Source organism: Sinocyclocheilus grahami, unplaced genomic scaffold (genome assembly GCF_001515645.1).
Source record: "Sinocyclocheilus grahami isolate Dianchi unplaced genomic scaffold, SAMN03320097.WGS_v1.1 scaffold762.1, whole genome shotgun sequence".
Lineage (NCBI taxonomy): Eukaryota > Metazoa > Chordata > Actinopteri > Cypriniformes > Cyprinidae > Sinocyclocheilus > Sinocyclocheilus grahami.
Genome location: NW_015505941.1, coordinates 185,986 through 212,214, shown reverse-complemented (window position 1 = coordinate 212,214; position 26,229 = coordinate 185,986). Strand labels below are relative to the sequence as shown.

At 37.9% G+C, this 26,229-nt stretch overlaps 2 protein-coding genes across 2 annotated transcripts in view; one reads left to right on the top strand and one right to left on the bottom strand.

Annotated features, from left to right (window-relative positions):
• The window catches only part of LOC107561265 (2-methoxy-6-polyprenyl-1,4-benzoquinol methylase, mitochondrial-like), an 8,163-nt gene extending 3,101 nt beyond the window's left edge, over positions 1–5,062 (top strand). The window contains exons 2-7 of the mRNA XM_016245675.1: positions 764–984; positions 1,106–1,255; positions 2,242–2,463; positions 2,542–2,648; positions 2,924–3,037; positions 5,033–5,062. Of these exons, the coding sequence (XP_016101161.1) occupies positions 764–984; positions 1,106–1,255; positions 2,242–2,463; positions 2,542–2,648; positions 2,924–3,037; positions 5,033–5,062 (844 nt within the window). The remainder of the gene's footprint in view (positions 1–763; positions 985–1,105; positions 1,256–2,241; positions 2,464–2,541; positions 2,649–2,923; positions 3,038–5,032) is intronic.
• Positions 5,063–6,174: 1,112 nt separating this feature from the next.
• LOC107561264 (E3 ubiquitin-protein ligase ZNRF3-like) overlaps positions 6,175–26,229 on the bottom strand; it is a 36,282-nt gene continuing 16,227 nt past the window's right edge. The window contains exons 3-8 of the mRNA XM_016245674.1: positions 15,241–15,315; positions 11,882–12,013; positions 11,379–11,486; positions 10,676–10,843; positions 8,130–8,232; positions 6,175–8,032 (exon numbers count right to left, since the gene is read on the bottom strand). Coding sequence (XP_016101160.1) covers positions 6,366–8,032; positions 8,130–8,232; positions 10,676–10,843; positions 11,379–11,486; positions 11,882–12,013; positions 15,241–15,315 — 2,253 coding nt within the window. The 3' untranslated portion in view covers positions 6,175–6,365. The remainder of the gene's footprint in view (positions 8,033–8,129; positions 8,233–10,675; positions 10,844–11,378; positions 11,487–11,881; positions 12,014–15,240; positions 15,316–26,229) is intronic.

The following is a 26,229-nucleotide window of genomic DNA, read 5'->3' as shown; positions in this document are numbered from 1 at the left end:
AAGTATTTCATTTTTATGGGTACCGGCACATGTTGGGATAGAGGGAAATGAGGAAGCTGATCAAATGGCCAAGAAGGCATTAAAACAAACCGATATAGATATAAATATATCACTTAGTAAAGCAGAAATGAAAGGAATAATCAGAGGGGCTGATTAGGAAACGGCAAAAGATGTGGGATGGGGAGGTAAAGAATCTATACAACATTCAAAAACAAGTTGGAAATGGAAGGAAAAACTTTGGAAGTAGGAAGGAGGACACAATAATATCTAGACTCCGTATTGGTCACACAGCTCTTAATCAATCATTATTTATTATTGGTAAACATGAATCAGGTAATTGCAATAATTGTGGTATACCAGAGACTGTGGAACATATCCTATTACATTGTGAAGCATATGAAAGAGAAAGAATGCGATTAATAGAAGAATTAAGTTTGTTGAATATTGAAAGAATTACAATTAAGACAATACTTGAGTATGCTTCAGCACAGTATAAAGTCTATAATGCAATTATTAATTATTTGAAAGCAATAGGTTTAATAAATAGAATTTGAAGATCACATAATGAAGTATATAAAATAAGTGTATCCTTGTGTAATGCTCCTTTGGTCAAACTAAAGGTTATTTGAATTTTTTTTTATTTAATTTTTTTTATATGCTGTCACCAATATTCGTCATGCTCCACACTCCAGTCCAGTAGGTGGCGGAAATGCACCTTTCAAGTGGGTTTGCCAACCGCCATTAAAAAGAAAAGAAGAAGAAGAACTGAACTTGAGCGAAACATGGCGGCCTCCGTTAGGACACTTGCCCTTAGAGCGCTCTCCGATTCTACGCGAAATATTCAACATGTTTCAAGGTGTCGAATCAAGCATTTATGCTGCCGTGCTGGAATCACAGGGCGTCGCGGATATAGCGATAGCACAGAGGGCAGAAGTACGCACTTTGGTTTCCAAACAGTCCCAGAGGAGGAGAAAGCAGAGAAAGGTGAGTTAACTTACATGCATTAGTTTATCGGGTGTATAAATTTAGTCATTGATCTGGTGTGCTAGAGTCTTTTCCACTAGCCAGTACATTTCCGTTTACCCCGCTGTTCTCCGACTGTCAGTGTATAAGGTGTTTGAAAATGTGGCCAAGAAGTATGATGTGATGAACGACGCCATGAGTTTGGGAATACACAGACTGTGGAAAGACACACTGCTGCACACTATGAACCCGCAGCCGGGACTACGACTGCTGGACACGGCTGGTGGCACTGGTAAATCACACCCACATGAATTTGTTTCTTAATTGGAAAAGATTTGAGGAAATTTTGCATTGCTCGCCAGTGGATCCTTTTGCAGTGAATTCAGTCCAAACAGCTTGATTAAAAAACATCACAAGTAGTTAATCCACATGACTCCAGTCCATTAATTAACATCTTGTGAAAAGCATTTTTTTAAAGAAACAAATCAATCATTAAGGCATTTTTGAACGTTAAACCATTGCTTCTGGCTAAAATACCAGTCCATAACCAATAATAACACTTCCTGCAGTGGAAAAAACTCATCCCCTGTTGTCCTCTAACATTAAAATCCACTGACATATTTGTTTACAACTGTTTTCACTTGTAAAGTCAGAAAGAGCTTTGCTTGCACACACAAGGAATTTGTCATGTATTGCACATGTATTATTGCACAGTGGGGAGAGCATTTAACTAATGTAAACCGTGCATGATCTGTGCGTATTACTCTCTTGATTCAGACAAGACTTTCACATGGAGGAATCAATATTATGGATAGAGGACTATGTAGTTAAAAACCTCTTAATGATTATTATAATAATTTTTTTTAAACATGCAGCTTTTCACTTCACAAGACGTTAATTACTTGTGGATTATTGTGATGTTTTTATCAGCTGTTTGGATTCTCATTCTGACGGCACCCATTCACTGCAAAGGATCCATTGGTGAGCAAGTGATGTGATGCTCATTTTTTCCAAATCTGTTCGAATGAAGAAACAAACTCATCCGCATCTTGGACAAAATGTCATTTATTCTCTTCAATTAAGTTCAAGTGTTGTTCTCATCCAGTAGTGTCAGTGCAGTCAAACTGATAATCTTACGCATGTATCCTAGATCAAGGGGCCGCAAAAGGGTCTGTTAGAAAAGTCGAGGATCATATTTGGCTTCCGTTTCATCTAAAAGTTTGAAAACCCTTGCCCTAGATATTTGGGTAAATTCAAGACTGTGTTATTCTGCTCTAGGTGACATCTCTTTTCGCTTCTTGGAGTACACGCGCTCGATGTATGATCGTCAGCAGAGATTGAGAGCAAAATCCCATCAGACACCATCGTGGCAGGACATCGCTGATCATTACGTGTCAGACAAAGCAGGGCCTCCACAATCTCACGCGGTGGTGTGTGACATCAACAAAGAAATGCTCAAAGTTGGTAAACAGAGGGCGGAGAAAGCAGGAATCACTACAGGTAGAGTCATCTTTAACCGAAAACGTTCATGTTTTGGAGTGAAAATATAATGTTGATTTCATTGTCACATATTTGCAGGTCTTTCATGGGTCGTGGGCGATGCAGAAGAGCTCCCGTTCGATGACGATCAGTTCGACATATACACTATTGCATTCGGCATCAGAAATGTCACCCACATAGAGCAAGTAAAGACTCTGCACTCCACATCAGTTTGCATGAATACAGGTTAAAACTAGACTAAAACATCACTCAACTAAAAGCCATTTCTCTCCTAACCCAAACTTACAAATGTAGCCCATATTGCTCTGCTGCTCACAATCTACATGTCTCTCTAATCTAAAATGTTACCATATTTCATGTTGTGTTATCATTTTTCATTAACATATTTGTAGAGTGAAGTGTTTGAAGTCTTTGATCAATCTGTCACTGTAGTTGTTTGACATGATGAATGTTTTGGCAGGCTCTACAAGAGGCTTTGCGTGTCCTTAAGCCAGGTGGACGGTTCATGTGTCTAGAATTCAGCAAAGTGACCAACCCTCTTCTTACAAGGTTATTTACTACAGATTCTATTATAGTTTTTATTAATATTTGAAATTTTTACAGTTTCAGTTTTCATTTTATTAACTTTGTTTTTGCCATTTTTATTTGGCTTTTTTAATACATATTTAGTTATTTTAGTACTTTAAACTACATGTACATGAGAAATGTTGCCTTGGAAGGTTTTTTAAATATATTTTCAGTTAACCTTCTGTATAATCATCAATTAAGATTCATTTTATAAAAAAAAAAAGATATATAGGTTTTTAATGGATTTAGTTGATTATAATAATAATTTTTTACTGTCCCTTAACACTGTTGTCTTGTTCACTGCATGGAGGTGATTTGTAAAACGCTTTTTTTTTTGTTTTTGTAAACACTTATGTATGCATTGTGTAAGTGTTATACCAAAAGTTTTGTCGCCATCGCTGTTTGAAAACCTGGAATTGCAGCTGTGTGCGGAATTATCTATCTTGCGTGGGTTGTGAGTCGGCACGTCTACAGCGTGGGAGGAAGCCACACCCTATTTTGGAGCTCCCACCCCATTTTGGAGTTCCCGCCCCCATTTGGAGATCTCCGGGCTGCAGTTATACCCTTCTCGAGGATCCTGCAGGTGGCTGATCGTTTATAGCAGGGGTGGCGAAATCCAGTACTGGAGAGCCGCAGCCCTGCAGAGTTCAGCTCCAACCCTAATGAAAACTCACCTGCCTGTAGCTTCCTAGTAACTGTTCAGACCTTGATTAGCTTGTTCAGGTGTGTTTGATTAGGGTTGAAGCAAAACTCTGCAGGACCGACGTTCGCCACCCCTGGTTTATAGCCTTTTCTCACAGCAGCCAAAATAATTAAATGTATAATTTTGATGGCGGATTGTAATCCATAGAGGATTATGTGTTGATGAAACACATGTGAATGAAATTAAATTATATTCCAGCTATAAATGTGCTTCTGATTACAGATAGCCTGGGATTGCAAAGATTTGTATTTGAAAGAAAACCAGTTCTAGGGAGCATAATTTGCTTTTTGGGTTAAAAGAATTTCTTATTATGAAATTCGAAGAGTATGATAATTAGATTAGACTGTGCAGAAATGGAAATCTACACGCTAATACACACTATACTCAGTCACCAATGCTGATGTTGTTAACATTAATCATTTGAGAATAAAGTATAACAATAATAATAATTTGAACGGTTTGATGTGATATGAGCTAACTGATCTTTAGATTTAAATCACCATTGGTAGCGAGATTTATGGTAATGCTTTTTTCCTCAGTTGGTCAGAACAAACGTGGCTTGTTACTTGTTCAGATGGCAATATACGGTGAAAATTCTTATTTGGGTCATATTCCAAGACGTAGGCTAGAATCTGTGATTGTGAAGTACAGCAAATATCCACACCGGTGCGGTGACTGACTGCCACACATACTCTTCAGAACATTAGATTCATCCGCGCTGTAGACGTGCCGACTCACAACCCACGCAAGATAGATAATTCCGCACACAGGTGCAATTCCAGGTTTTCAAACGGAGATGGCGACAAAGTGGCAACTTGCGGACGGCAGCTTTAAAATACAAATCTTTGTAATCCCAGGCTATCTGTAATCAGAAGCACATTTATAACTGGAATATAATTTAATTGAATTCACATGTTTCATAAACATAATCCTTTATGGATTACAATCCGCCATCAAAATGATACATTTAATTACTCTGGCTGCTGTGAAAAAAGGCTATAAACGATCGGCCAACTAGTAGCCGGAACAACTTCATGTTTACAGACGTGACGTAATGACCCAGTGCCATGCTCGAATTTCCCGTGAAAACCTACCCGTACCACTCAAATTAGAATAATCCGTTTTTGGTCAGAATATTTAATCGTCTTGTGTGCAATTACCATGTATTTACAAAGTATCTTGGTGATCTCAAAAAAAAAAACAGACACTCTGAACATAAGACATGGCTTAAAGATAAATATATTAGTCAATAAATATTCAGAGAACATATTTCCATTTATGAAATGTGCTGCTATACAGATACAGAAATATACACAGATCAAGCTCTAACCTTTAACATTTGTAAAATGATAATGGAGAAAATAATTATATCTTTTAAAAAATTAAAAAATAATTTTTGTACACATTTTCTTTTATACAATCTTAAGTGCTACAAACAATATGAAATATTAAATAGTGACTCAAGTACCCAGAAAACAAAAATGCTATATTTGCAGTACATATCTCTATGCAAGGCAAGAGTAGATTTTTATGTTATGGCACTGTTTTAGTCTATGTATAAATAAAGTTATTTTAAAATGACCGCCTGTGTAAGCTGTATGGGTACATTTCATAGAAACAGTATAAAATACTCTGTAAAAACAGAAAGGCATGATATGATGACGTGTAAAAGCATGAGTGCAACATGTAAGGTAATTATGCGGTTTTTGATATATATACACCACTGCATTCCAATCTCTTTAAACCATTATACTTTGGCGTCCTTGACAAAATGTTAGCTTTAATAAAATTATTATTTTTTTAATTATTAGGGGTCAAATACTAGACATCCTACGCCTCTAACCCTAAAGTAGTCCGGTTCTTATTCTACCAGTGGTGTTCTGACTGTACCCTGGAGACAAACTAAACTTTGGTGTGATATATACGTAGCTCATTAGTCTCCATTGATAAAGTATATATATATATATAAAAGTAGCTTTTTTTTATTGGTCTGTTTCTGTACAAAAAAAAGAAAAAGGCCCTGAGAATGGAGGAGAAAGAGGGAGGTGTACATATTCCTAGTTAAGTTTTCAGAGAAGTTACCTCGGCACCTGATGTGCACTCCCTCAACATGCAGTGTTCCATTTTGGTTTTTATTGCTCTAAATGTAATCATTTAGTTGACATATATACGTACATGCTGTATGACTTCTTACTGCTCACAGGCATGCAATTCTGAATGAAATACGTGTAAAAAGAGCATTCAAATCACCTTAGCTGATAACATGGAACTCGGGCATAATCTTAATTGTCATAAAATCATTAAAGTTAGTCATATACATGTAGAGACATTTTCCCTGGTCCTAGTACAATCAGGAAAGAAGCATATCTGTTTGTGTTGCATGAGGAAGTATGTGAAATTCAAAATATAGCTTTGTACTTTCGCCTATAACCATTGTGTTGATGTGACAGATTCTGAAGGCCACAGGAATGAACAAGATCAACACTGCGGAGAAAAAAAAAAAAAAAAGTACATTTGTAAAATCTTAATTTGAAACTAACTCTTTCTGCTAAGTACACTTTTAACAACAAAACTGTTAAAAAGTTTAACATTTATTGATTTTCAAGAGCTTGTGCTGTGTTAGGGCTTCCCATCAGAGCCCCGATCCATCAAATGATGCTTTGCCACCCCCTTGTGTTTCAGATACGCCGCTACACTGCGAGGGAAACAGTGCTCTCGTCTCTTCATCCTGAGGCTGCTGATAAACTTGACCTCTATATTGTCCTGAGGTGAAAAACAAGTCACAAGTCTCCTCAGAAGTTCTCTCCTCCCTCTCTACGGTAAGTCTAGGAGGGAGCAAACTAGTTTGTGGTTCTGGACCCAAGCTTAATTCACAGTCTGTATCCTCAGGAATTATGGGTATCCGCTGCGCTAGCTCACAGCAACCCTGTCCCATGCAGCCGTCACTGTCTGTCTGGGCATACTGTACGTTAACTGAACAATCTTCAGCGTAATGACTAGCACTTCCTTGGTGTACAGTCATCTCTGTGTAGAAGCAGCATGGCAGTCCATCATAGCTAACATGATCTGGAGACTGTAGCTGCTCGGAGCTAACACTATAAAAGTTCTGTGGGGAAGCGACCGCTTGAGATTCTGTGGCCCACCTGCAGTGTCCCCGGTCATCTCCTTCCTTACCTTTACGTTCTAAGTTTAATTTGGGTACCTCGAAACAGCAGTTACAAGCTTCCCCTTGCTCTCCACAAGGCTTCACAGAGCTGTGGCTCCTTTCTGCCACAGTGCCCTCTAGGGGCCCAGCTGAGTTAGTGCTAGTAAGTTCCCTGGTTTCCACCGAAGAGTGGCTACTACAGTTGGGCTCCAGGCTGCAGTTAGACAACTGGTCCCCAGAACTGTAACACGCTCCAACCGGCGGTTGTAGGCAGTCCATCATCCCTGATACTGGGGCTGAAGTGTCGTCAACTTGAGGGGTGGCGGCAAACACCGTCCCAGCCTCCCCGGCCGATCCCCGACAAGGACTCTTACTGCGGTATACATAGGGATCGTAATCACTGCTTAGTGAACTCCGGAATGTTGAGCAGCTCCCATATACTCCCTGGTTGCTGACTTCTGTACAATCCAACATGGAGTCACTTGAGGAGCAGTGGCACTGACCCGAGCTGCTGCTGCTGTCACTTCCAGGACAGTCCGCAAGGTAACCACTACACATGGATCGGTGCCCGTGGTAACAACTAAGTCCCGAGGTGCTTCCGGAGTCACCCAGGCGGGAAGAGGAAGCTGGTGCCATGTGCACCACAGTAGGATACAAAAGTCCTGGCTGGAAGGGTCGATTGTGACCTTTGTGGAGTCCATTACCTTGCTGACCTTCAGGTTGCGGAAAGGTCAAGCCCTGAAAATAGTAGTGCTGGTACATGGTCTCGTATTGAGAAAAGCAGGCAGCACGAGAAAAATTGCGTCCATGGAATTTGGGCCGTTTGAAAGTATGGGTTTGTGGGTAAGCAGGGGCACGATGCTCCAGGCCACAATGGTGTGGGTTTAGCGTGTGTTCCAAGTGGAGGGCAGGGTAACCCCGAATAAAGGAAGATTGTGAAGGATAGAGGCCCTGCTCTGGGTGTTGGTCCACTGTTAGAACAGTGATGGGGTTGCCATGAGGGTCCATGCTGGTCTGTGTAGGGTAGGCCGTCACTTGCCCAGCTCTGTGCACCCTTCCAGGATAATGAACAGGGAGGACGACTCTCTGCTGGCGGCTGTGGACTGGGTTTCCTGGATCAAGACAAACAGCGCCTGGGTTTCCCTTTTTTTGTTCTGGGTAGAAAATAATAAAGCACAGGTTTAGAAATGAACTGATTCAAGACCATAAATTCGGACATATTTGACAGCAGAGTCAGCATCTTATGCTCACCAATAATGTTGTGCCTGCAGTGTGGACAAGTGTGGTGCTGAAGTAGCCAAGGGTCCACACATTTCTTGTGGAATCGGTGTGCACAAGGGATCACTCTCAACTCCTGTAAAAGGGAAAGATTGAGAGATCAACAGATCTGTTTTAACATTTTTGTGGGCCTTACAAATACTGCTGTGACATTTTGAAGCATTCTGGGATACAATGTTTGCAGGCCCCCCAAATTCAGATACCCATAGGTATCCATTTTTTTCAAGTAACTGACAATTTATATCAGGGGCGTCTAATTCTGATCCTAGAGGGCCAATTTCTCTCCAACCTGCTCCAACACAGCCTGGAAGTTTTTAGTACCCTGAAAGACCTTGATTAGCTAGTTAAGGTGTGTTTAATTAAGGTTGGAACTAAATTTTAAAGGAAGGTTTACAAATCCTCCAGGAGCACGATTTGACTTCAAGTAACTGACAATTTATATCAGGGGCGTCTAATTCTGATCCTAGAGGGCCAATTTCTCTCCAACCTGCTCCAACACAGCCTGGAAGTTTTTAGTACCCTGAAAGACCTTGATTAGCTAGTTAAGGTGTGTTTAATTAAGGTTGGAACTAAATTTTACAGGAAGGTTTACAAATCCTCCAGGAGCACGATTTGACGCCACTTAAAGGTGCAGTAGGAGATCTTGGAAAATTCTAACTTTAGCCTGATAGCACTGAAAGCGAACGTCGCACCCTCCCTGCAATCGCCGTCCAAAGCCACGCCCCCTGAACGCATATACACTCACAGACCAGAATACCAGAGACAACATTACAATAGGCTACATCAGCGGTTCCCTATTCCAGCCCATGTTTCGAAGTGAAGTAAACCTCAACGGATTTCCCCTGCTCAGGGAGTAGGGAGCAATGAACACTGTGTAGGGATCATATTGATCGGAACACAGTTCATGCACATAGCTCACTTCTAACGAGCTAGTTATCTGAATCGGGTGTGTTAACTAAGCAAGACATGCAAAATATGCAGAGCAGGGAGACGCAAGGACTGGAATTGGGAACCGCTGAGCTACATCGTGTGTCATTCACCGGTGAGAAAACTTTAAAAGTATTATAATACCAGGAAGGAAGATCAGGTTGTTGATGTTTGTCTGCCATTCTCCCCTTCTCGGACCGAGCATTTTGATTGGACGAACATTTCTTGGTCCTACGCCTTCCACAGAATATATGACCCTGGACCACAAAACCAGTCTTAAGTCGCTGGGGTATATTTGTAGCAATAGCCAAAAATACATTGTACGGGTCAAAATTATTGATTTTTCTTTTACGCCAAAAATCATTAGGATATTAAGTAAAGATCATGTTCCATGAAGATATTTTGTAAATTTCCTACTGTAAATATATTAAAACTTAATTTTTGATTAGTAATATGCATTGCTAAGAACTTCATTTGGACAACTTTAAAGGCAATTTTCTCAATATTTTTTATTTTTTTGCACCCTCAGATTCCAGATAGTTGTATCTCGGCCAAATATTGTCCCATCCTAACAAACCATACATCAATGGAAAGCTTATTTATGATGTATAAATCAAAATTTTCCCTTATGACTGGTTTTGTGGTCCAGGGTCACATATATAAATACAGATAACTACATTTAGACCACTTAACTTAATGATTGCTATCGGGATGTGAAGAGACTTTCAACCAGCATAACAAAAAATGTTTCTGAAGACAATCACCTATTGCACCTTTAAGTTGCTAAAAACGGCATCATGCAATGTAAACTGTAGATGGCGCCACCATTACACAGCATGTCAGTGCTCAAGATGCTAAGAAATGTCTTAAAACTAGTGCTCACAGGACGTAAAAATTGTAACCAGACTAAGAAGCCCAACACTTCAAACTAAGGCAAAGTGTCTCAAAATCAAAAACTTGAACATTCCCAACCCCTTCCAAGAGAGGAACCCCTGTGCTTTCAGTCAGAAAACATAACTTCACCGATCTCACCCACAGAAGCATGACTGTCCCCAAGCATGACTCATCCCCCTCCCTCTGCCTTTCCACCCTGCTTTTGTTGCTTCTCTTCATCATCACAGACAAACTCTTTGATGCCATTGAGCCTTTTATATTGCCACTTCCTCTGTGATTTCCAGACGCCTTGATTTCTTTGTTGTGTGCTTTTTTTAGCATGACACATAACCGCAAAAGACGAAAAAAAAAATGCCACCAGGGTTAGTCTTCATATACTTTTGAGACAAAAGAAGTTCAGGGAGGCTAAGAAATGGATGTTTAAGACAACACTGTCAAGAACCTCAGAGAGGTCCATTATCCCATTACCAAATCAACCAAAATAAATAAACTAGAAAGCATGACTAATTTTCCAGGGTTCCGCAGCAGTGGTTTGGCATACTCGTCTAGTCTGTTAGCCTGTCATTTGGTTTTGGAATAGATATTAGAGAACTGACAAGGTGAGGAAATACTGATTGTTTGGCCAATGTGCAATACTTTTTTTTCTCCTTTTCTAAAAGAAAAGCTACAAGTTTTTGAACATTTCTGAAGATCATTACCTCGCCATCGATGTATTTCTCAAGGCATATGGCACAGTCTGATGTGGAACTACTGCTCACTGAGTCTGATGCTCCACAGCTGGCTTCATGCTGACTCTTGACCTTAGCCTTGAACTTGCGTGTTTCCATCTTCTCCAGGGCCTGAATGGCCATCCGGTTCATAGAACTCTGACAGGTGGGGAAACAATTATGGACAGAAGAAGAGAAAAACAAGGCATGTCAGGAATGCAACAAATGAAGTTCCAAATGTAGGTTTTGGGAGGAGCAGCAGTAGTGACAAATTCTTATTAACATTTTCACCCCAGCAGCAGCGATTTTGCTCCTCGTTAAACAATTGTTATTCATTTCACTGCCACAGCAGTGATTTTCCCCATCACTCCCGCCGTAGCCCCCAGTGCTCAAAATTTACTCCACTGCCGCAGCAGTGATCTTCTCTCCACTCCCGCAGGAGTCTAGTCTAGATCAAATTCATTAACATTTTCTCTACTTTAACCTCCTTCAAGGACAGCAAGCCAAGTTAATTTACCATTATCTAGCAGGACTGAATGGGCAGGCAAACTCGTGAAACTTTTTAACATTGTACACTGACATAAAACAAGCAAATGAATTCAATAGCATGAAGCAATGAGGTCAACATTTAGACCTCAAATTAAATAGTTACAAATGAATGAAACCCGTATCAAACTGCATTATGGAGCCTCACCTGGCTGCGTCTTTGCTTGAGCTTTATCTTGATGAGGAGGATGAGGCAGACCAGAGACACCACAACGAAGAACGCCAGGAAGATGCCCATGTCAAAATACTCTGTGGGCTGCAATAGTACACAACGGCAGGAAAATGTCAGCACATTTTAAAGATAAGGTGTATGCAGAAAAACCTTGCATACACAAAATAAGATTACAAACTTTGTAAACATGACAAAACCATTGTAAAAAACAAAACTTTCTTTGTGGAACACTTAGATGTCATAACGGAACAGCCAAACACAACCTGCTCGAGAGGGCATACTTTAAAGTAGATTAATTTTAAGATGTAATTTTTTGGAGCGTTTTATACATCTGCAACTCTGTAAAATATTAATTTATATGATACATATATACTGTGTATATATATATATATAAAAATGACAAAAAAAAAATCTATATAAACTTTGTGACCCATCTCTACTAATGTTTTAATGCATCCAATACAAGCATCAACTCTTACCCTTGGCGGTCGATGTTGGATTCTGGCTCGTGCCACTTTTTGCTTATTGACTATGTTCATCAGTTTAACCGCATCGGCTCCTTTGACATAGACCACCGGTCTCTTTAAGGGGTCTTCTGAAACCTGGTTCAGCTAAAGAAAATAATGAGAGAAAAGACAGACCTTGAGAAAAATATTTTAAGCTCTCATGCCAGACCACTTAACAAATAATGATAGTTATTTTGAGCAAAAACTCTCAAAAGCAGCTGCAACAAAACCCATTACAATGCTGCGGCTTTACATCTAAAGATGCACTTGGAAAAATACATGTAATTTTTTTTTTTAAATGAATAACGTTTTCAATCATTATTCAATCTGCCAAATCAACATGAACTCGGTTGCCGGGGAAAAGCTCTCCCGACAACATACACCCATGTGAAAAAGCAACCTATAGAGTCCAGACATGGAAACTGTGGTTGGACCTTTTCCTCCATAGAAAGGGAAAATAGCAGTAAACCAATTGCATGTTGCGAATATGGATGCTCGATTTAGCCTTGTAGCTCCCTCAGACTACAGCTTCAGTCTGTAATTTGAAAAACCTGAGGGAAATACCAGGGATATTCAAGCCTCTATTTCTCCCTCTGTCGTCATGTCTCTCATGTGAAATATGGGAAGTTGAAAGATAGTCATTTAAGTGTTCTTCCCCCTCTCTCATTTTTCGGGTCTGTTGGATTTTCATTCAAGAAAAGACGCACAGACTCAGGGAAAGCCTCACGTTTCAAACCAGGCATTCTCTAGGTTTATGCATTACAGTATGATAGAAATGTTACAATTACGACAGAAGCAAAATCTGTCGCCATGATGCTAGGGTGTTTCTGAGGTAGACGTTAGCTACTAGATATGCTGGTTGATGGCTGTTGGTTACTGGCCCACCCTCAAGTTTTTAAAAAGGGACCCTACATATATCTAAAGGGTCAGAAAATGAAATGCTATAAGAGTCTATGGGATTTTTCACCCATTTAATCATCCACAAGGCAAAAACCAGATCACTTAAAAAAAGTATAAGCATACATTTTTCATTAACCTGCACTATATGAGATATCACAGATGTATTTGGTAATGTACGTCTGCTTACTGGGGGAGAAAAGAGAGAGAGAGAAAATGAATATGGACAGAACTAGGTTAGGATCGGGGGTAGGGAACTAGAGTAGGATCTAGCAGGTGATGATGAAAGCTTTTCCCTTAATTCTCTGAACCCCGTGATTAAAACTCTCCTCGTCCTCCCCAAAGCCTTGAGGCTTTAAACCGTAATCTGTGCGACAGGGGAAGCCGAATGAGTCTGGACAGAGGTGCTGGCATTGGAATGTACTGCGCTGACTCCTTTCATGTGGTCTACACAGAAGCTCTTATCTCGTCTGTACACCGTTTACAACAGAACGAGGGAGAGGGGGGAAAAGCAAGTCTGGGCCTGGTTTGGAAGAGAAAAATACCACAGTGAAAGAGTGGGGAGTGGAAAAAAAAGACCCTTGCTCTGTCAAAAGCAGTGACAAAGAAAAGGACTTCCGCAGATCAGCCTTTTCCACAGACAGTGGTGAGAATAGGTGCTGCACCACGGTAGTGACCCCTTTAAGTAAATGGAAATAAAGTGGTAGTGGACAACACAGTTCATTCAGTTCCTACTGAAAATCTTTAACTACATTAGTGTTTCTTAAAAAATACCAGTACAATAGTATGTTGTGCTTAGGTTCAGAATCCACTTTTTTTGTTTGTATTTTACCATTTCTTAAAGTTCAGCAATTTAACTAGAATTTGCTTAGATTTAAGCATGTCACGACAAAAGTACATTTCTTCAAGTTTTTGAAAGAATTCCCTTATGCTCACCAAAGCTACATATATTTGATTTAATATATTCTATTTAATATATTTAAAAAAAAATTATTTACGACAAGCCATTACTTCATTTTAAAATGCTGATTTGGTGCTCAAAAACATTTCTGATTATTATTATCAATGTTGAAAACAGTTGAGCTGCTTAATGTTTTTCTGGAAATGTGACATTTTTTTTTTCCAGGATTCTTTGATGAATAGAAAGTTCAAAAGAACAGCATTTATTTGAAATTGAAATCTTTTTAACATTATAAAATGTCTTTGCTGTCACTTATAATCAATGAAATGCATCCTTTCTGAATAAAAAGATGATAAAAAAATAAAATAAAATAAAAACTTACTGTCCACAACCTTTCGAATGGTAGTGTTATTTATTTTTACTATAAACAAAACCAAAACAAAAAAACATTGTTATTGTAGTTAAACCACAGTAACCACACATTTCCAATGGTTTGGCTAAACCAGCCATAGTTTAACCATGGTATTTGTAGTAAAACGGTGGTTATAGATACAGATACTATGGTTACTATAGTTTTACTATAATAAAAGCATGGTTCATTTTCATAAGGGGATATAACCACCAACTGAACACATTAACAAACCATCTACAAAAGCTTGGTTGGTTGGTACTGAATTAAATGAAAAGTTGCATTACACATTCATCTATAGTAATTGATCAAATGCGTTTTTCAAGGTGTTACCCTACACTGTAAAAAAATTCCATAAAAATTTACGGTAAAAAAACGGCAGCTGTGATTGCCGGAATTTTACCGTAAAAAATACGGTAGCAACGTTTTAGGTTTTAACTAGTTAAATACCGTAATTTCATTAACTGATATAATGTTAATATACCAACCTATTGAGGTATTGAAATCTGTTTTGTACCTTTGTAATACACTGATAACCACCAAATGCAAGTGGTGATGAGAAAGTCACATGATGAACCAAAGCCCATCACAAGCAGCTTTTAGATAATAACATGTATAGAAGGTGCACAGTGTCATTCACACAAACACCAAACGCCATCATGGTAACACACATGAAACTGAAATAATGCAATAACCATTCATTTAACAACATTAGGTGTAACACACAACCCTTATATACAAAACTGATAAGAAAAAACTAAGAAACAAACAACAAAAAAACATCAAATTTGAAATGTAACTCAGGGAATTCTGGGAATGTCAATTTACAGTTATTCACTGTAAATTATACGGTATTTTTCACTTTCAAAAACGGTATACTACCGTAAAATTTATGTCCAATACATGTAATGTCCAATACTGTTTTTCACGGTATACAGTAGGGGAATTTACCGTTAACCATTTAACAGGTTTTTACTGTAGCATTTTTACAGTCTTTTACCATTAAATTCAGTCATTTTTTACAGTGTAGAAAATGCTAATATCAAAAATGGATGTATTGCTGATAAAGATCAAATTAGGTTGAAGCTGTCATGACGTGCAACACATCACTGATGTTACACTCACTTGGTCGATGGCATCTGTATTTTCCGAGACGTCAAAGATAACCGCTGTGGCCCCTCTCTGAACGGCTCTCTTCGCCTGTGAGGATGACAAACAGAAAAAGGTTGTTCAACAGTATGCTTCCACATCAACGTTTTTCTTAATTAAAAAAGATCTGTATTAAATTAAAAACGATTTAAAGACACACACTTTTTCATAAGTAAATATTCCAATACCATGTTAAACATTCGACCCGTTTCATTCCCAACCAATAGAGGTCGCTCTTACACCTCAGCTAGATGGCTCTCGAGTCAGTGTGCAGAACAAGTAAACATTGTGATGGCTAAAGTGGCTTTCTGTTCATAACTACAGTTCAAAGCTTTGATCAATGTGTTCAGTTATGCTATCATTGCCTTATTTGTTCACTATTTTATTGCCATCTTGATGTTCATTGTTTTATTATTTTAATAGATGATTGACATCACATAGCCAGACTTGCATTTTGTTTACACACTGACGGCTGGGTATGTTCCAACTCCACTCATGCGAAAGCAAAAAGAACAGGCTGATACAAAAAAAGCAAAATAAAGAGATCAAAGTGACAATGTGCAGTTCTATAACTCTGTTATCAGAGTAGCAAAGGGATGGCACCGCTCCAAGCCCAAGGCATTCTGGGTACTATGAGAGAAAGCATGACCTCTCCACACACTGCCTGTGTGCTTATGCATGTCTATTAATGTGTGTGTGTGTGTGTGTGTGTGTGTGTGTGGTAGAGACATTGCCAGTGACTGTTCAACAAACAATACATGTACCCGCAGACGCCATTACACACTGTTCATTTATGTCAAAGTAATTTATCTCAAGCTAAGGCTCATGTAAAAGGCCTTAATGAGAAAGTTGGTTTAGGTTGGGATTTAGTAGCTTTAAAGTGAAAATTATAGAGTGTATGATTGTCTGAGGGTATATATATACATAGATCATTACTCACTATTTGTATTTCTGTTTTATAAGTTTAACGCAGCAAAATCTAACTACACGCTGTACACGCTGACTGGGAAGTTGACATATTAACCAAGTCGTTTTGTTTTTTGATGTGCACCACACTATGATGGGTCTGGTGATGTGGTAAACTGATCTTGCTAAATAGTAACTTAGAAGTCCAAATCAAATAAAACACTGGAACATTGTTAAAAATGTTGACGCCAACATTCATTATCAAATCATACATGTTTTTTCAACACGAGGCTCAATGAATCCCACAAGAAAATCACAGTGAAACCGATTCCCATTCTGACTTCTGTTAAAGCTTGAGCGAGAAGAACAAAAACAACCCAGAGAAAACTCATGGGACTGCAATAATGTGGCACAAAGGCGCTGGGTGAGAGGCTATGCAGGCAATATTACCAAATTCAAATAGAAAATGAACAAAGCAAACATTTCGAACCCCTTCTCCACCTTTCTCAACATAATATTGGATAAAGCAAGCCATTTTAGGTGAGCTAAAAAAATAATAAGATTAATAAAATGGAAAAAATGAAGTTAAATAAAATAAATAATGGGAGGAAAAGGCATTATAAAAGATAAAGCAACACAATATTCGTATATACATTTTTGCCATATTTGTATTATGCCCCAAGACATACTTTACAGTCTTTGATGAGATCTGTAATTTTAATTTTAAAGTGAATATGCTCAGTAAACATCAGAATGAGGAAGACATGAGAGAATCCAATGGGATTCATGAGGGAACACCTCAAGAGATGAAAACGAAGTGGAAGCTAATGACTGTTTATGTCTTGTCAACTTTTAAATTCATACTAACGTTCAGCTAATTGACAGGAATGTAGAAACAGACTGAACTCTTGCGCTCTACCTTGTTTGCTTCACATCAATGTGCTTCAGCTGTGTTTCGGCTCTTTTGAAGATGGCAATTTCAGTTAATTATTAATAGTGCTGAATAAAAGAGCTGTAGGAGGAAAATGAGGGTTTGGAGAGAGGGGTGGCTGGCTGAAAGAACGAGAGAGAGAGAGAGAGAGAGAGAGAGAGAGAGCACATGTGGAACAGGCCAGAAGAAAGACATTTCTCATTTTCATTTAATTGAACTTGATATACTATCGCTCAACAACGATACAACGATAACTAATAAAAATGACAAAATTCCTAAAACTTTAACATTAAAACGAAAACAAAACAAAAATAAAAAAATTATTCAAAATATAAAATGCTGTAATATAATATAATAATATGTTTCTCAGTGATCTCAGTATCTATATAATAGCATCACAGTGACTGAAGTAACACTGTTAAGGTGGCTACTATTTAAAAATCTTTTTAAATATGCATTTATCTGATAATATCATTTATAATTTGATAACCACAGTCATAGTTTTCTCGTGCATTGAAAAGTGCTTTGAATGAAAGGCATCTTTCCCACCACATTTGACTTATGCATTTCCATGACTGTTCTGGTCATTAAAAATCATTTATAGCAACTGCACTCATAAAGAGCAATTTCTAGTCAATGAAATCTTCTTGAGCCGAGCATTAACCAGAAAAAAGAAAAATTTACACGAGTCTTCCAGATCTCGAAAGCACAATTTAAAAATTTCCAGATGTTGAAAAAAAAAAAAAACTGTGACATTCATTCACACAGAGACATGCAGACTTCATATTTGAATACAAGATTGTATGTTTCATTTATTCATCCAAAATTCAAAGTAATAACGTGAATTCCATTTTTATGACTGTATTCCGTGATTCTGTCTGCATTTTCTGCATTATGGGAATCATAGTGCCCTAAGGTACTGTTACTCTTCCTTTATAGTAAAAATAAATGTGCTATTGCATGCAACATACAGTTGAAGTTGCAATGAATGTACAATTGCTAGAAAGCACTACATCAACTTGTGCAAAAGTGACTGTGATGTCCAGCTGGTCAAAAATCAATTTATAGACCCTTAAAGCATTCAAGCAATCCTTTTGTAATTTTTCCTCTTGATTTCTCCTCCTCATCCCTTTTTATATTTCAGCAATCCTACACACTCACTCACTCTCTGCATTGCTATAATTAAAGCAATTAAGTCCTCAGAATTTAAAGCTCTGCCATTATGCTGTAATTTCAGGTTGCCTTCTGGCCTTTGGGTTTCCTCAAAGATAAAGGCATACTTTCCTCATTTAGAGTTTACTTGGTGGTCACCCTTTATTTTATCTGTAAGTGCCAAGACATTATTTAGGTAAGTCTTAGCTTCTTGCAAGGGGAAAAAAATGGAAATAGCAAAAAGGAGAAAATAAAATAGGCATCCAAGTCAGAGAAGTACAAAACTGTGCCTGCTCAGTTTCTCACAGTCTCTTCACTACTGGGTTCATCTGGGCTACAATTCACATGAAAATCCAAACAACACACTTAGCTTAAGTTTACACTGAGGTCATTACTAGAACCACACCACTAAACAGACACAGGCTAGAGCTGCCCTTTTGCTTTCATTTTTTAGGTTACCTTTCTGCTGTTGACTTGTGTCAGTGTGCAGGTGTAAGTAGTTTTAAATTGTAACACACTGTACTCATGGTTGTTGTAAAATGCAGCCATCACTGCTTAATGGACTGTTTTGTCCATAATACAAGTATTAAACCATAAGGGTAAGTGTGTGTTCTAGTTAATGGTTCCAGCTTGTTGACAACTAGTTTTGTGTGGCACGTTTGCACAGCTTCTAAGAAATATGATTTGGTGCATTATGGATAGTGTGCTAAACTCCTCACCACAGTATCACATGGATATAAGGAAATAGTGTGTATATATATATATATATATATATATATATATATATATACACACTATTTCCTTATATCCATGTGATACTGTGGTGAGGAGTTTAGCACACTATCCATAATGCACCAAATCATATTTCTTAGAAGCTGTGCAAACGTGCCACACAAAACTAGTTGTCAACAAGCTGGAACCATTAACTAGAACACACACTTACCCTTATGGTTTAATACTTGTATTATGGACAAAACAGTCCATTAAGCAGTGATGGCTGCATTTTACAACAACCATGAGTACAGTGTGTTACAATTTAAAACTATTTTTATGGGTGAAAAATGTTTATGAAGCTTGTAAAAGTCATGTAGTCACACAAATCACAGCATAAACCTAGTGCTAAATGAAACTTCCTTTCTCTCAGCAACTCTGCCTGGAAGTACATATAAAATTGTTCGGGAGAAACAAAAGAAATTTAGATAGAAAAATAACTGTATTGAGTTTTTAATTAGTTTTAATAGTTAGATTCCCCCTTTATTTATTTACATTTATGCATTTGGCAGACACATAGAAAAACACTGATTTGCTGATTTATCTTTAAGGTGTGCATATAAGGAATAAAATGTACGTACACCCAAAAATCCTTCATTCACAAGCACCCTTGGTGATCACTGACAAAGTCTAAATTGATCTTTTGGCTAACTGCTGAATTTCCTGAATTCTCTGCTACTTAACGATTTAAACTGCTCATTTAATGGTGTCACTTTCAGTTGTTCAGAGTTCATGTAGGAGCAGTAAACTAGCTTTTACATGACTGAACAGATGGACACCTCTGAGACTAAAGTCACTAAAGTTTGATCTAAAGCTTGCGTTTACATTGCTAGAAGCGTTCTCTTGAAAGATGAGAAGTGAAAGAGTCTTAACATGTCATCACACTGTCAGTGGTTATTTACAGAAAAACAGGTCTTGATTTTGGCCCGGTCCATGGACGCAGCGGCCTAACTGAGATGCCAGTCTCACTGGAGGCCCCTGTTAAGTAGTGCAGAACTAATATAGGATAATTTCAGAGAAGGCACCAGAAGAGCATGGACTACAGGTCAGTGTCTTGTTCTGACCTGTTCTGAGACCAGTTTGAGAACAGTTTAAAGGATTGAAAAGTTAAGGCTATGTTCAGGTATAGACTGGACTAAATAACCTCATAATGACATAATGCTTTTTTACAGCTAATTAACAATGTTTTATGAAGCTGTTTCACAGAGGGAAAATTCACCTGTTAATTAGCCAACTTTAGGGGTGTGCGGTTTATAAAACACACACACACAGGTGAATAAAGCTGCCATTCATTTCTTTTACTGCTACACCCACTCTATTACATCAGTATATAAATGTCTTTTCTTCCTGCTCAATGCACTGATTTCTTCAAACAACCATATCATCAACCTTTTTATTTCCAGTCAGTCTTTCACCTTCTCTGCTTTAACAAAATCTCTAATCACTCCCAGCTCCGGTTGCATAACCAGAAATTACACTTGTGTGTGTGTGTGTGTGTGAGAAGGGGCACCTAGCAAAGGGACTGACTCTGTCACGAGGCAAATATGAGGCCATGCAACTCTGCAGCCAAAGAATAACTCACAGGACCGAAAGACTTGTGTTCTGTGTTTCCTGCAATTCACAAATGGACATTACATTTATAGACAAATGAAAACCGAGATGCATTTGTCAATCAGTTCTATTTATAACCAAATATTTGTAATTCTTCAACCAAAATGTGGCAAAATTAAAAGCTTCTACAGCCACATGACTATGAATCTATATCCATCCATCCATCTATAAACCTATGTATATTCTTACAGAAGAAAAATTAATAAACAAAGCGTTTTCCCTCGTCTCAAGAAATATCTGCGTCCACACGAAACCACAAAACAGTGTAATATACATGCCAGACCAGCATGTTGTGCTGTAATTCTGCCACGGAGATACACTAAAAACAGAGAAGACTTGGACTATGCGCATAAACCTTGCGCGAGGTACACAAACGAACATGGAACAATAAATTTATAAATCTGTTAATGTTAGTTAATAAAAAGACAATCGTTCAGTGTTTGTTCATGTTTTTGTTGCTGTTACGTGACGTAGCGGTGTCTGACTAGGGGCGAGACGTGGGATTCGCTGTCCACACTAAAACGCAAGGGCGGCGTTTTCAGATTTATCCACTCTAGGACCCGATTTCAAAAAATATCGGTTTCACTTTCCCAAAACGCTGGATCCGTGTGGACGAAATGCCTATACGATACAAAATGTATGCATATACAGATAAACGCATCTCCGTGTGGATGGGGCCTAAACCAGGCCTAAACAAACAGACTTTGGTTTCAAACCCTATTTTCAAAGTGGGTAAATGTTTCCTGCCACTAAAACCCCATATATCACTAGCATGTTAGCTCTGGAGGATGTCACAAAGATTTCTTCATTTCTTCAACAGCTGCATGTGGATGAATGCAATCAAATGGTGTTGATTTGGAAGAACTAAACGCTCCTCCCCAGATGATACCCACTAGATCTATCAGCGGCGCCTCAAAGACAAGACACAATGGCGGCGAGGCTGGTGATGTCATTGAAGGTTCTGTGGGAGAATCTCTGTTCATTATTTCACCATTAATAAAATGAACTCCAGCTTTGGTTCTCGGCTATGGCAGCAACTTCCTGAGAGGTCGTAAAATTGCCCTCTTCTCCATTTATCATTCTCAAGGCTCACCCCCCCCCCCCCCCCCCTCTTTCCCTTCCCTCTACCCCAAATCCCTCACAAAAAACACACCCACGGCTTCCCGCTAACTCTGGTGACTCCAATCCCTACGCCTCAGGATGGACAACCGCTAATTAAATTTCCCCCTCATTTTTTTTTTGCTTTCCTCTCGCTTTCTTTTTGGGTGTATATTTTGTTTTTATACCGGTTTTCCAGCCTTAACCACACACAGGAAAAGTAAACAATCCTGTCTTTTCTTTCTCCATTCCATACCAAATTTGAGGCGAGGTATGTTGCAAGAGTTTTGAAAGAAAACACATTTTAAAGTCAACTTGAATTGTAGTTTCCAACTCCTTATACTTCAGTAATCTGACTTATTTCTAAGTAAAACAAGACAGTTACCTATGGAAGCTTATTTCCGCCATGGGATAAAAATAAAATAATTGTGACTTATTATCTCACAGTTTATATCTCACAAGTCTCAAAAGTCATGATGGCAAGATATAAACTCAGACTTTTTTCTCACAATTCTGAGTTTCTGTTATTTTGTTTCCATCACTGAATAATAAAAAAAAGGTAACTGAAACTTTAATTTTGTCTCACAGTTTGGACTTTTCCCCTCACAATTTCAAGTTTATATTTCGCAATTCTGACTTTTCTTCTCAGAATTAAAGTGCCCCTATTATGCCTTTTTTAAGGTTCCTAATATTGTTTTGGGAGTCTCCTACAGTAGATTTGCATGCATGCAAGGCCAAAAAAATGCTAGTTTTCTCAAAATGTGCATTTAATACACCTCATTTTCCAACAATTCTCAAACGATTCACTCGAAGCAGTTTTAACCCTTAAATGCATGAATGTTTCGCCAATCATTTTTACATATTTGGGTCTTTATCCAGCACGGATGGATCTCTAACTGCTGCAATAGCAAAAAACTCTCTTGATATTTTAAGAACAATTACAGAATAATAAAATAAAGCATATTTCGTTACCTTTTGAAACTTAAAAGGTTTCAATTTGAGCAGATGATTTTACCATCGCTTTCATCATCAGAGAGCACTTCCACAGTACATTCAGCATCTGCCTCATTCACGATCTCAGCAATATTCTAAAAAACTATCGTTTTCAATGACTTCTTATTCAATATTTTGATCACTGGCAGCTTATTCACCACATCCAGCATCAAATGACAGTGACATCTATATTTAATTGTGTATAGTAATTGCTCTGCAGTAAAGCCATTCAAACCAGTTCAATGTTTGCTGATGATATTCATTTGTTTTATGCCGTAATTATTAGTGAAAAGTCCCGTCATCATTGTGTATAAAACAGTGAAAAAAAGATACATTGCACATATTGAGTAATCAGACATGTAAATATAGTTACACATTTACATACCTCAGGTCTCTAGTGACCCACTTTTTACAAAAAATTAATCAGGAAACTGGCATTCTTATATGTTTTACTATTTTTTCTTGTTATATTGTTTATAATTAGTAGATTGAGGAATACTAAGAAAGTTGATGTCTAACTTAAAAAAAAATGAAGGAGGGAGAGGGTAGAGAATGATGTCCAGGGTCGCTAAAGACCCGAGGTATGTATTTAAGGGTTAAGGTACTGAGCCATCTTTCAAGAGCAAGCATTTTGTGACTCCTGCCTTGAACTCCCCGAGATTAGAGAAGCAGTCGTCAATAAAACGACGGGAACATAAAAAAAGACTGGGGTTGTACTTCTGTGGTACACTGGAAAGAATGAATTTTAACCACTGATTCTTTGCAGCCTCATCTTTCGGAAGTGAAAATAAAAAGAATTTACTTTCACAGCGTAGGACAGAGCGTCTTCTCAACATTGCCGTTAACCACGCAAACAAGCTATAGTGTTTGAGGGTGGGGTCAAGTTGTTCGCGGCCGGCCAACATAGAACATAGGATGGCTGTAGGGCTGGGCGATATGGACAAAAATTAATCTCTCAGTATTTTTTGCCTCTGTATTTATAAATCTGTATTTAATATATATATATTTTACTTGCCGCCCAATGTTTTCCAACAAAACAATACATATTAAACACTATGAAAACAATTAAAGTGAATGTAACCATGTAAGCTTTGTATTATGTGCAAAAAAGGGTTAAAATCACATTTCAGTCTAACATTGTAACATTGCAATCTAAAAACAAAAATAAGGCTTTTAAAGCAGAAGTTAAATTCACTAAATTAAAAATTAGAACAAAAGCAGAGAGTTGTGTTAGGCTATTTTGATTACCCCATTACAGTCACTTTACAGTCCGTGCTATCATAAAAAAAATAGACTTACTTGTAAGTTTAAAATTCTATATTGTCACATTTATTGTCCAACTACAAATATTTCAGCAAAATGTATATTTTAGTCAGAATTAGTGCGCTCATATTTAATTGAGCTCTGTCTGTTTGGCGCACATGCGAGCGGCGGCGCTCGTTCACTGAAGTTTAGCGGAGAATCCCAAAGCAGAAAGCTCATGCACTTCTGACAGCAAAATGGAAATATTTCCATGGCTTTCTAACATTTACAGATGGAGAATATACCTGTGAAATGTAAGTTAAGCATTCAGGAAGACGGCACATCTCAAACACATTAAACAGCGCGAGTAGCCTAGTGTCTCTGTCAGCGGCACATGCAGCCTTCTGTCAGAGCATCTGACGGGCCGAGCCGCTTAAACTAATATGCAAAACGAAACTATATACTATGTCTTACAAGTTTTTAAAGGCCTTAATATGAAGCTGGTCACATGTTTAAAACAAATTGGATCATGCACTTTCTCTGCAGCAGCTCAGTCTGTGTCCTCGCTATATTTTCAGATGCGCTCGTATCAAACTACTGTATATCGATATAAACGGTATTGCCTCATATCGAATCGCTTAAAGAAAATATCGATATATCATACAAACTCGATATAGCGCCCAGCCGTAAGAATGGGCATTATGCAAATGTGTCACCCTGTGACGTGTAGCCGTCACAGAAGTGGGATTTGAATACTGATGACTTGTTTAGGCTGTTCAGAGTCAATTCTTTCCTTTTGGGAGACAATAACTTTATTTATCATGCACTTTCAGCTTTACAACTTTGCAGATTGTTTACATTCACATACAGCTATATTACACACTGCTTGAAAGACAACATTCGAGATGGCATAATAGGGGCACCTTAAGAGTTAAACATCGCAAGAAAAAAAATTCTGAATTGTGAAATAAAAAGTCACAATTTCAGTTTAGAGGTTTTTTTTTTATCCTATGGCAGAAACAAGCTTGCACAGTTACCAAAAGAGTTTTATCCATTGATTGATCTAACTGAATCCTAAAAGTGGGTGTTAAACTACAATGCAACCAGACCAATTAGAGTTTGCTAAACCAATGCCTAAATAAGTAACTGGCTATTGGTTAACCATCAAATAGTTAAATAATTTTTATTAAAGACTATGAATACAATATATATTGTGTATATAGAAGTATTTTTTTAATAACACATACATGTGTTGATCATTCACAATAAGACTAGGAAATCTTTGTCAAACAGTGGAGCTGACATCTCCTTCAAACTGACAACCACAAATACATAGAGACTTTTAAGTTGATAAAACAAGAAATAGTAGCATTTGAAAAGCTGCCATCGCGGTTTTGCCAGCAAAGTCTATCCTTCCTTGTAGCTGTAAAGGGGAAAAGTGAAGCTAATTGCATTTCTGAATGGATCAACAATGTCACGTACACCATTCAGACGATTTCTTTTAAATGCATGTGAAATGCTCTAGCTCAGTACAGTGGAGCATTCAGAGCTTTCACCAAAGAAGTCATTATCAAGTAAGTGTGCTGTGGTTTCCCTGTCAATGATAACTCTATCCAGACGAGTTTAGATTTAATAAGGGTAACGCAGCACGAGGCAAATAAACACACACACACACACTCACAAGTTAGCTTTAATAAGGTTAACACTGCAGGGAGATGCTCTGCTGACACTGTCTTAAGACAATCAGACACAGGGTCAATGAGAGTTTAAAAATGTGGTGTCCCAAAGAGGTCAGCATCTACACTCTTTACAATCACCAGAACTATTCTAAAACCCCACAGAGATACTGAAATGTTCATGTTGGACTGATAGATTGTTTCCTAATCTTTTTATTATACACATTCCACTGAAATAAAGTCACACACAAATTAATTACCATAGAACCTAAACAAAAGTCATAAGATGTCTGACAATACAAAAATGAAATTAATCATACAGACATTACTCTCATAATACTCTCATAATAATTTACCATGGTAACCCGAGATTGTGCTCAGATTGTCCTAGATTTTACAAAGAAAAGTAGTATTTAATTGCAAAATGTCATCATTATTTGAAAATCTACTACTACTTCTAATATTAATATAAATATACACACACACACACACACACACACACACATATATATATATATATATATATATATATATATATACAGTGGGTACGGAAAGTATTCAGACCCCCTTAAAATTTTCACTCTT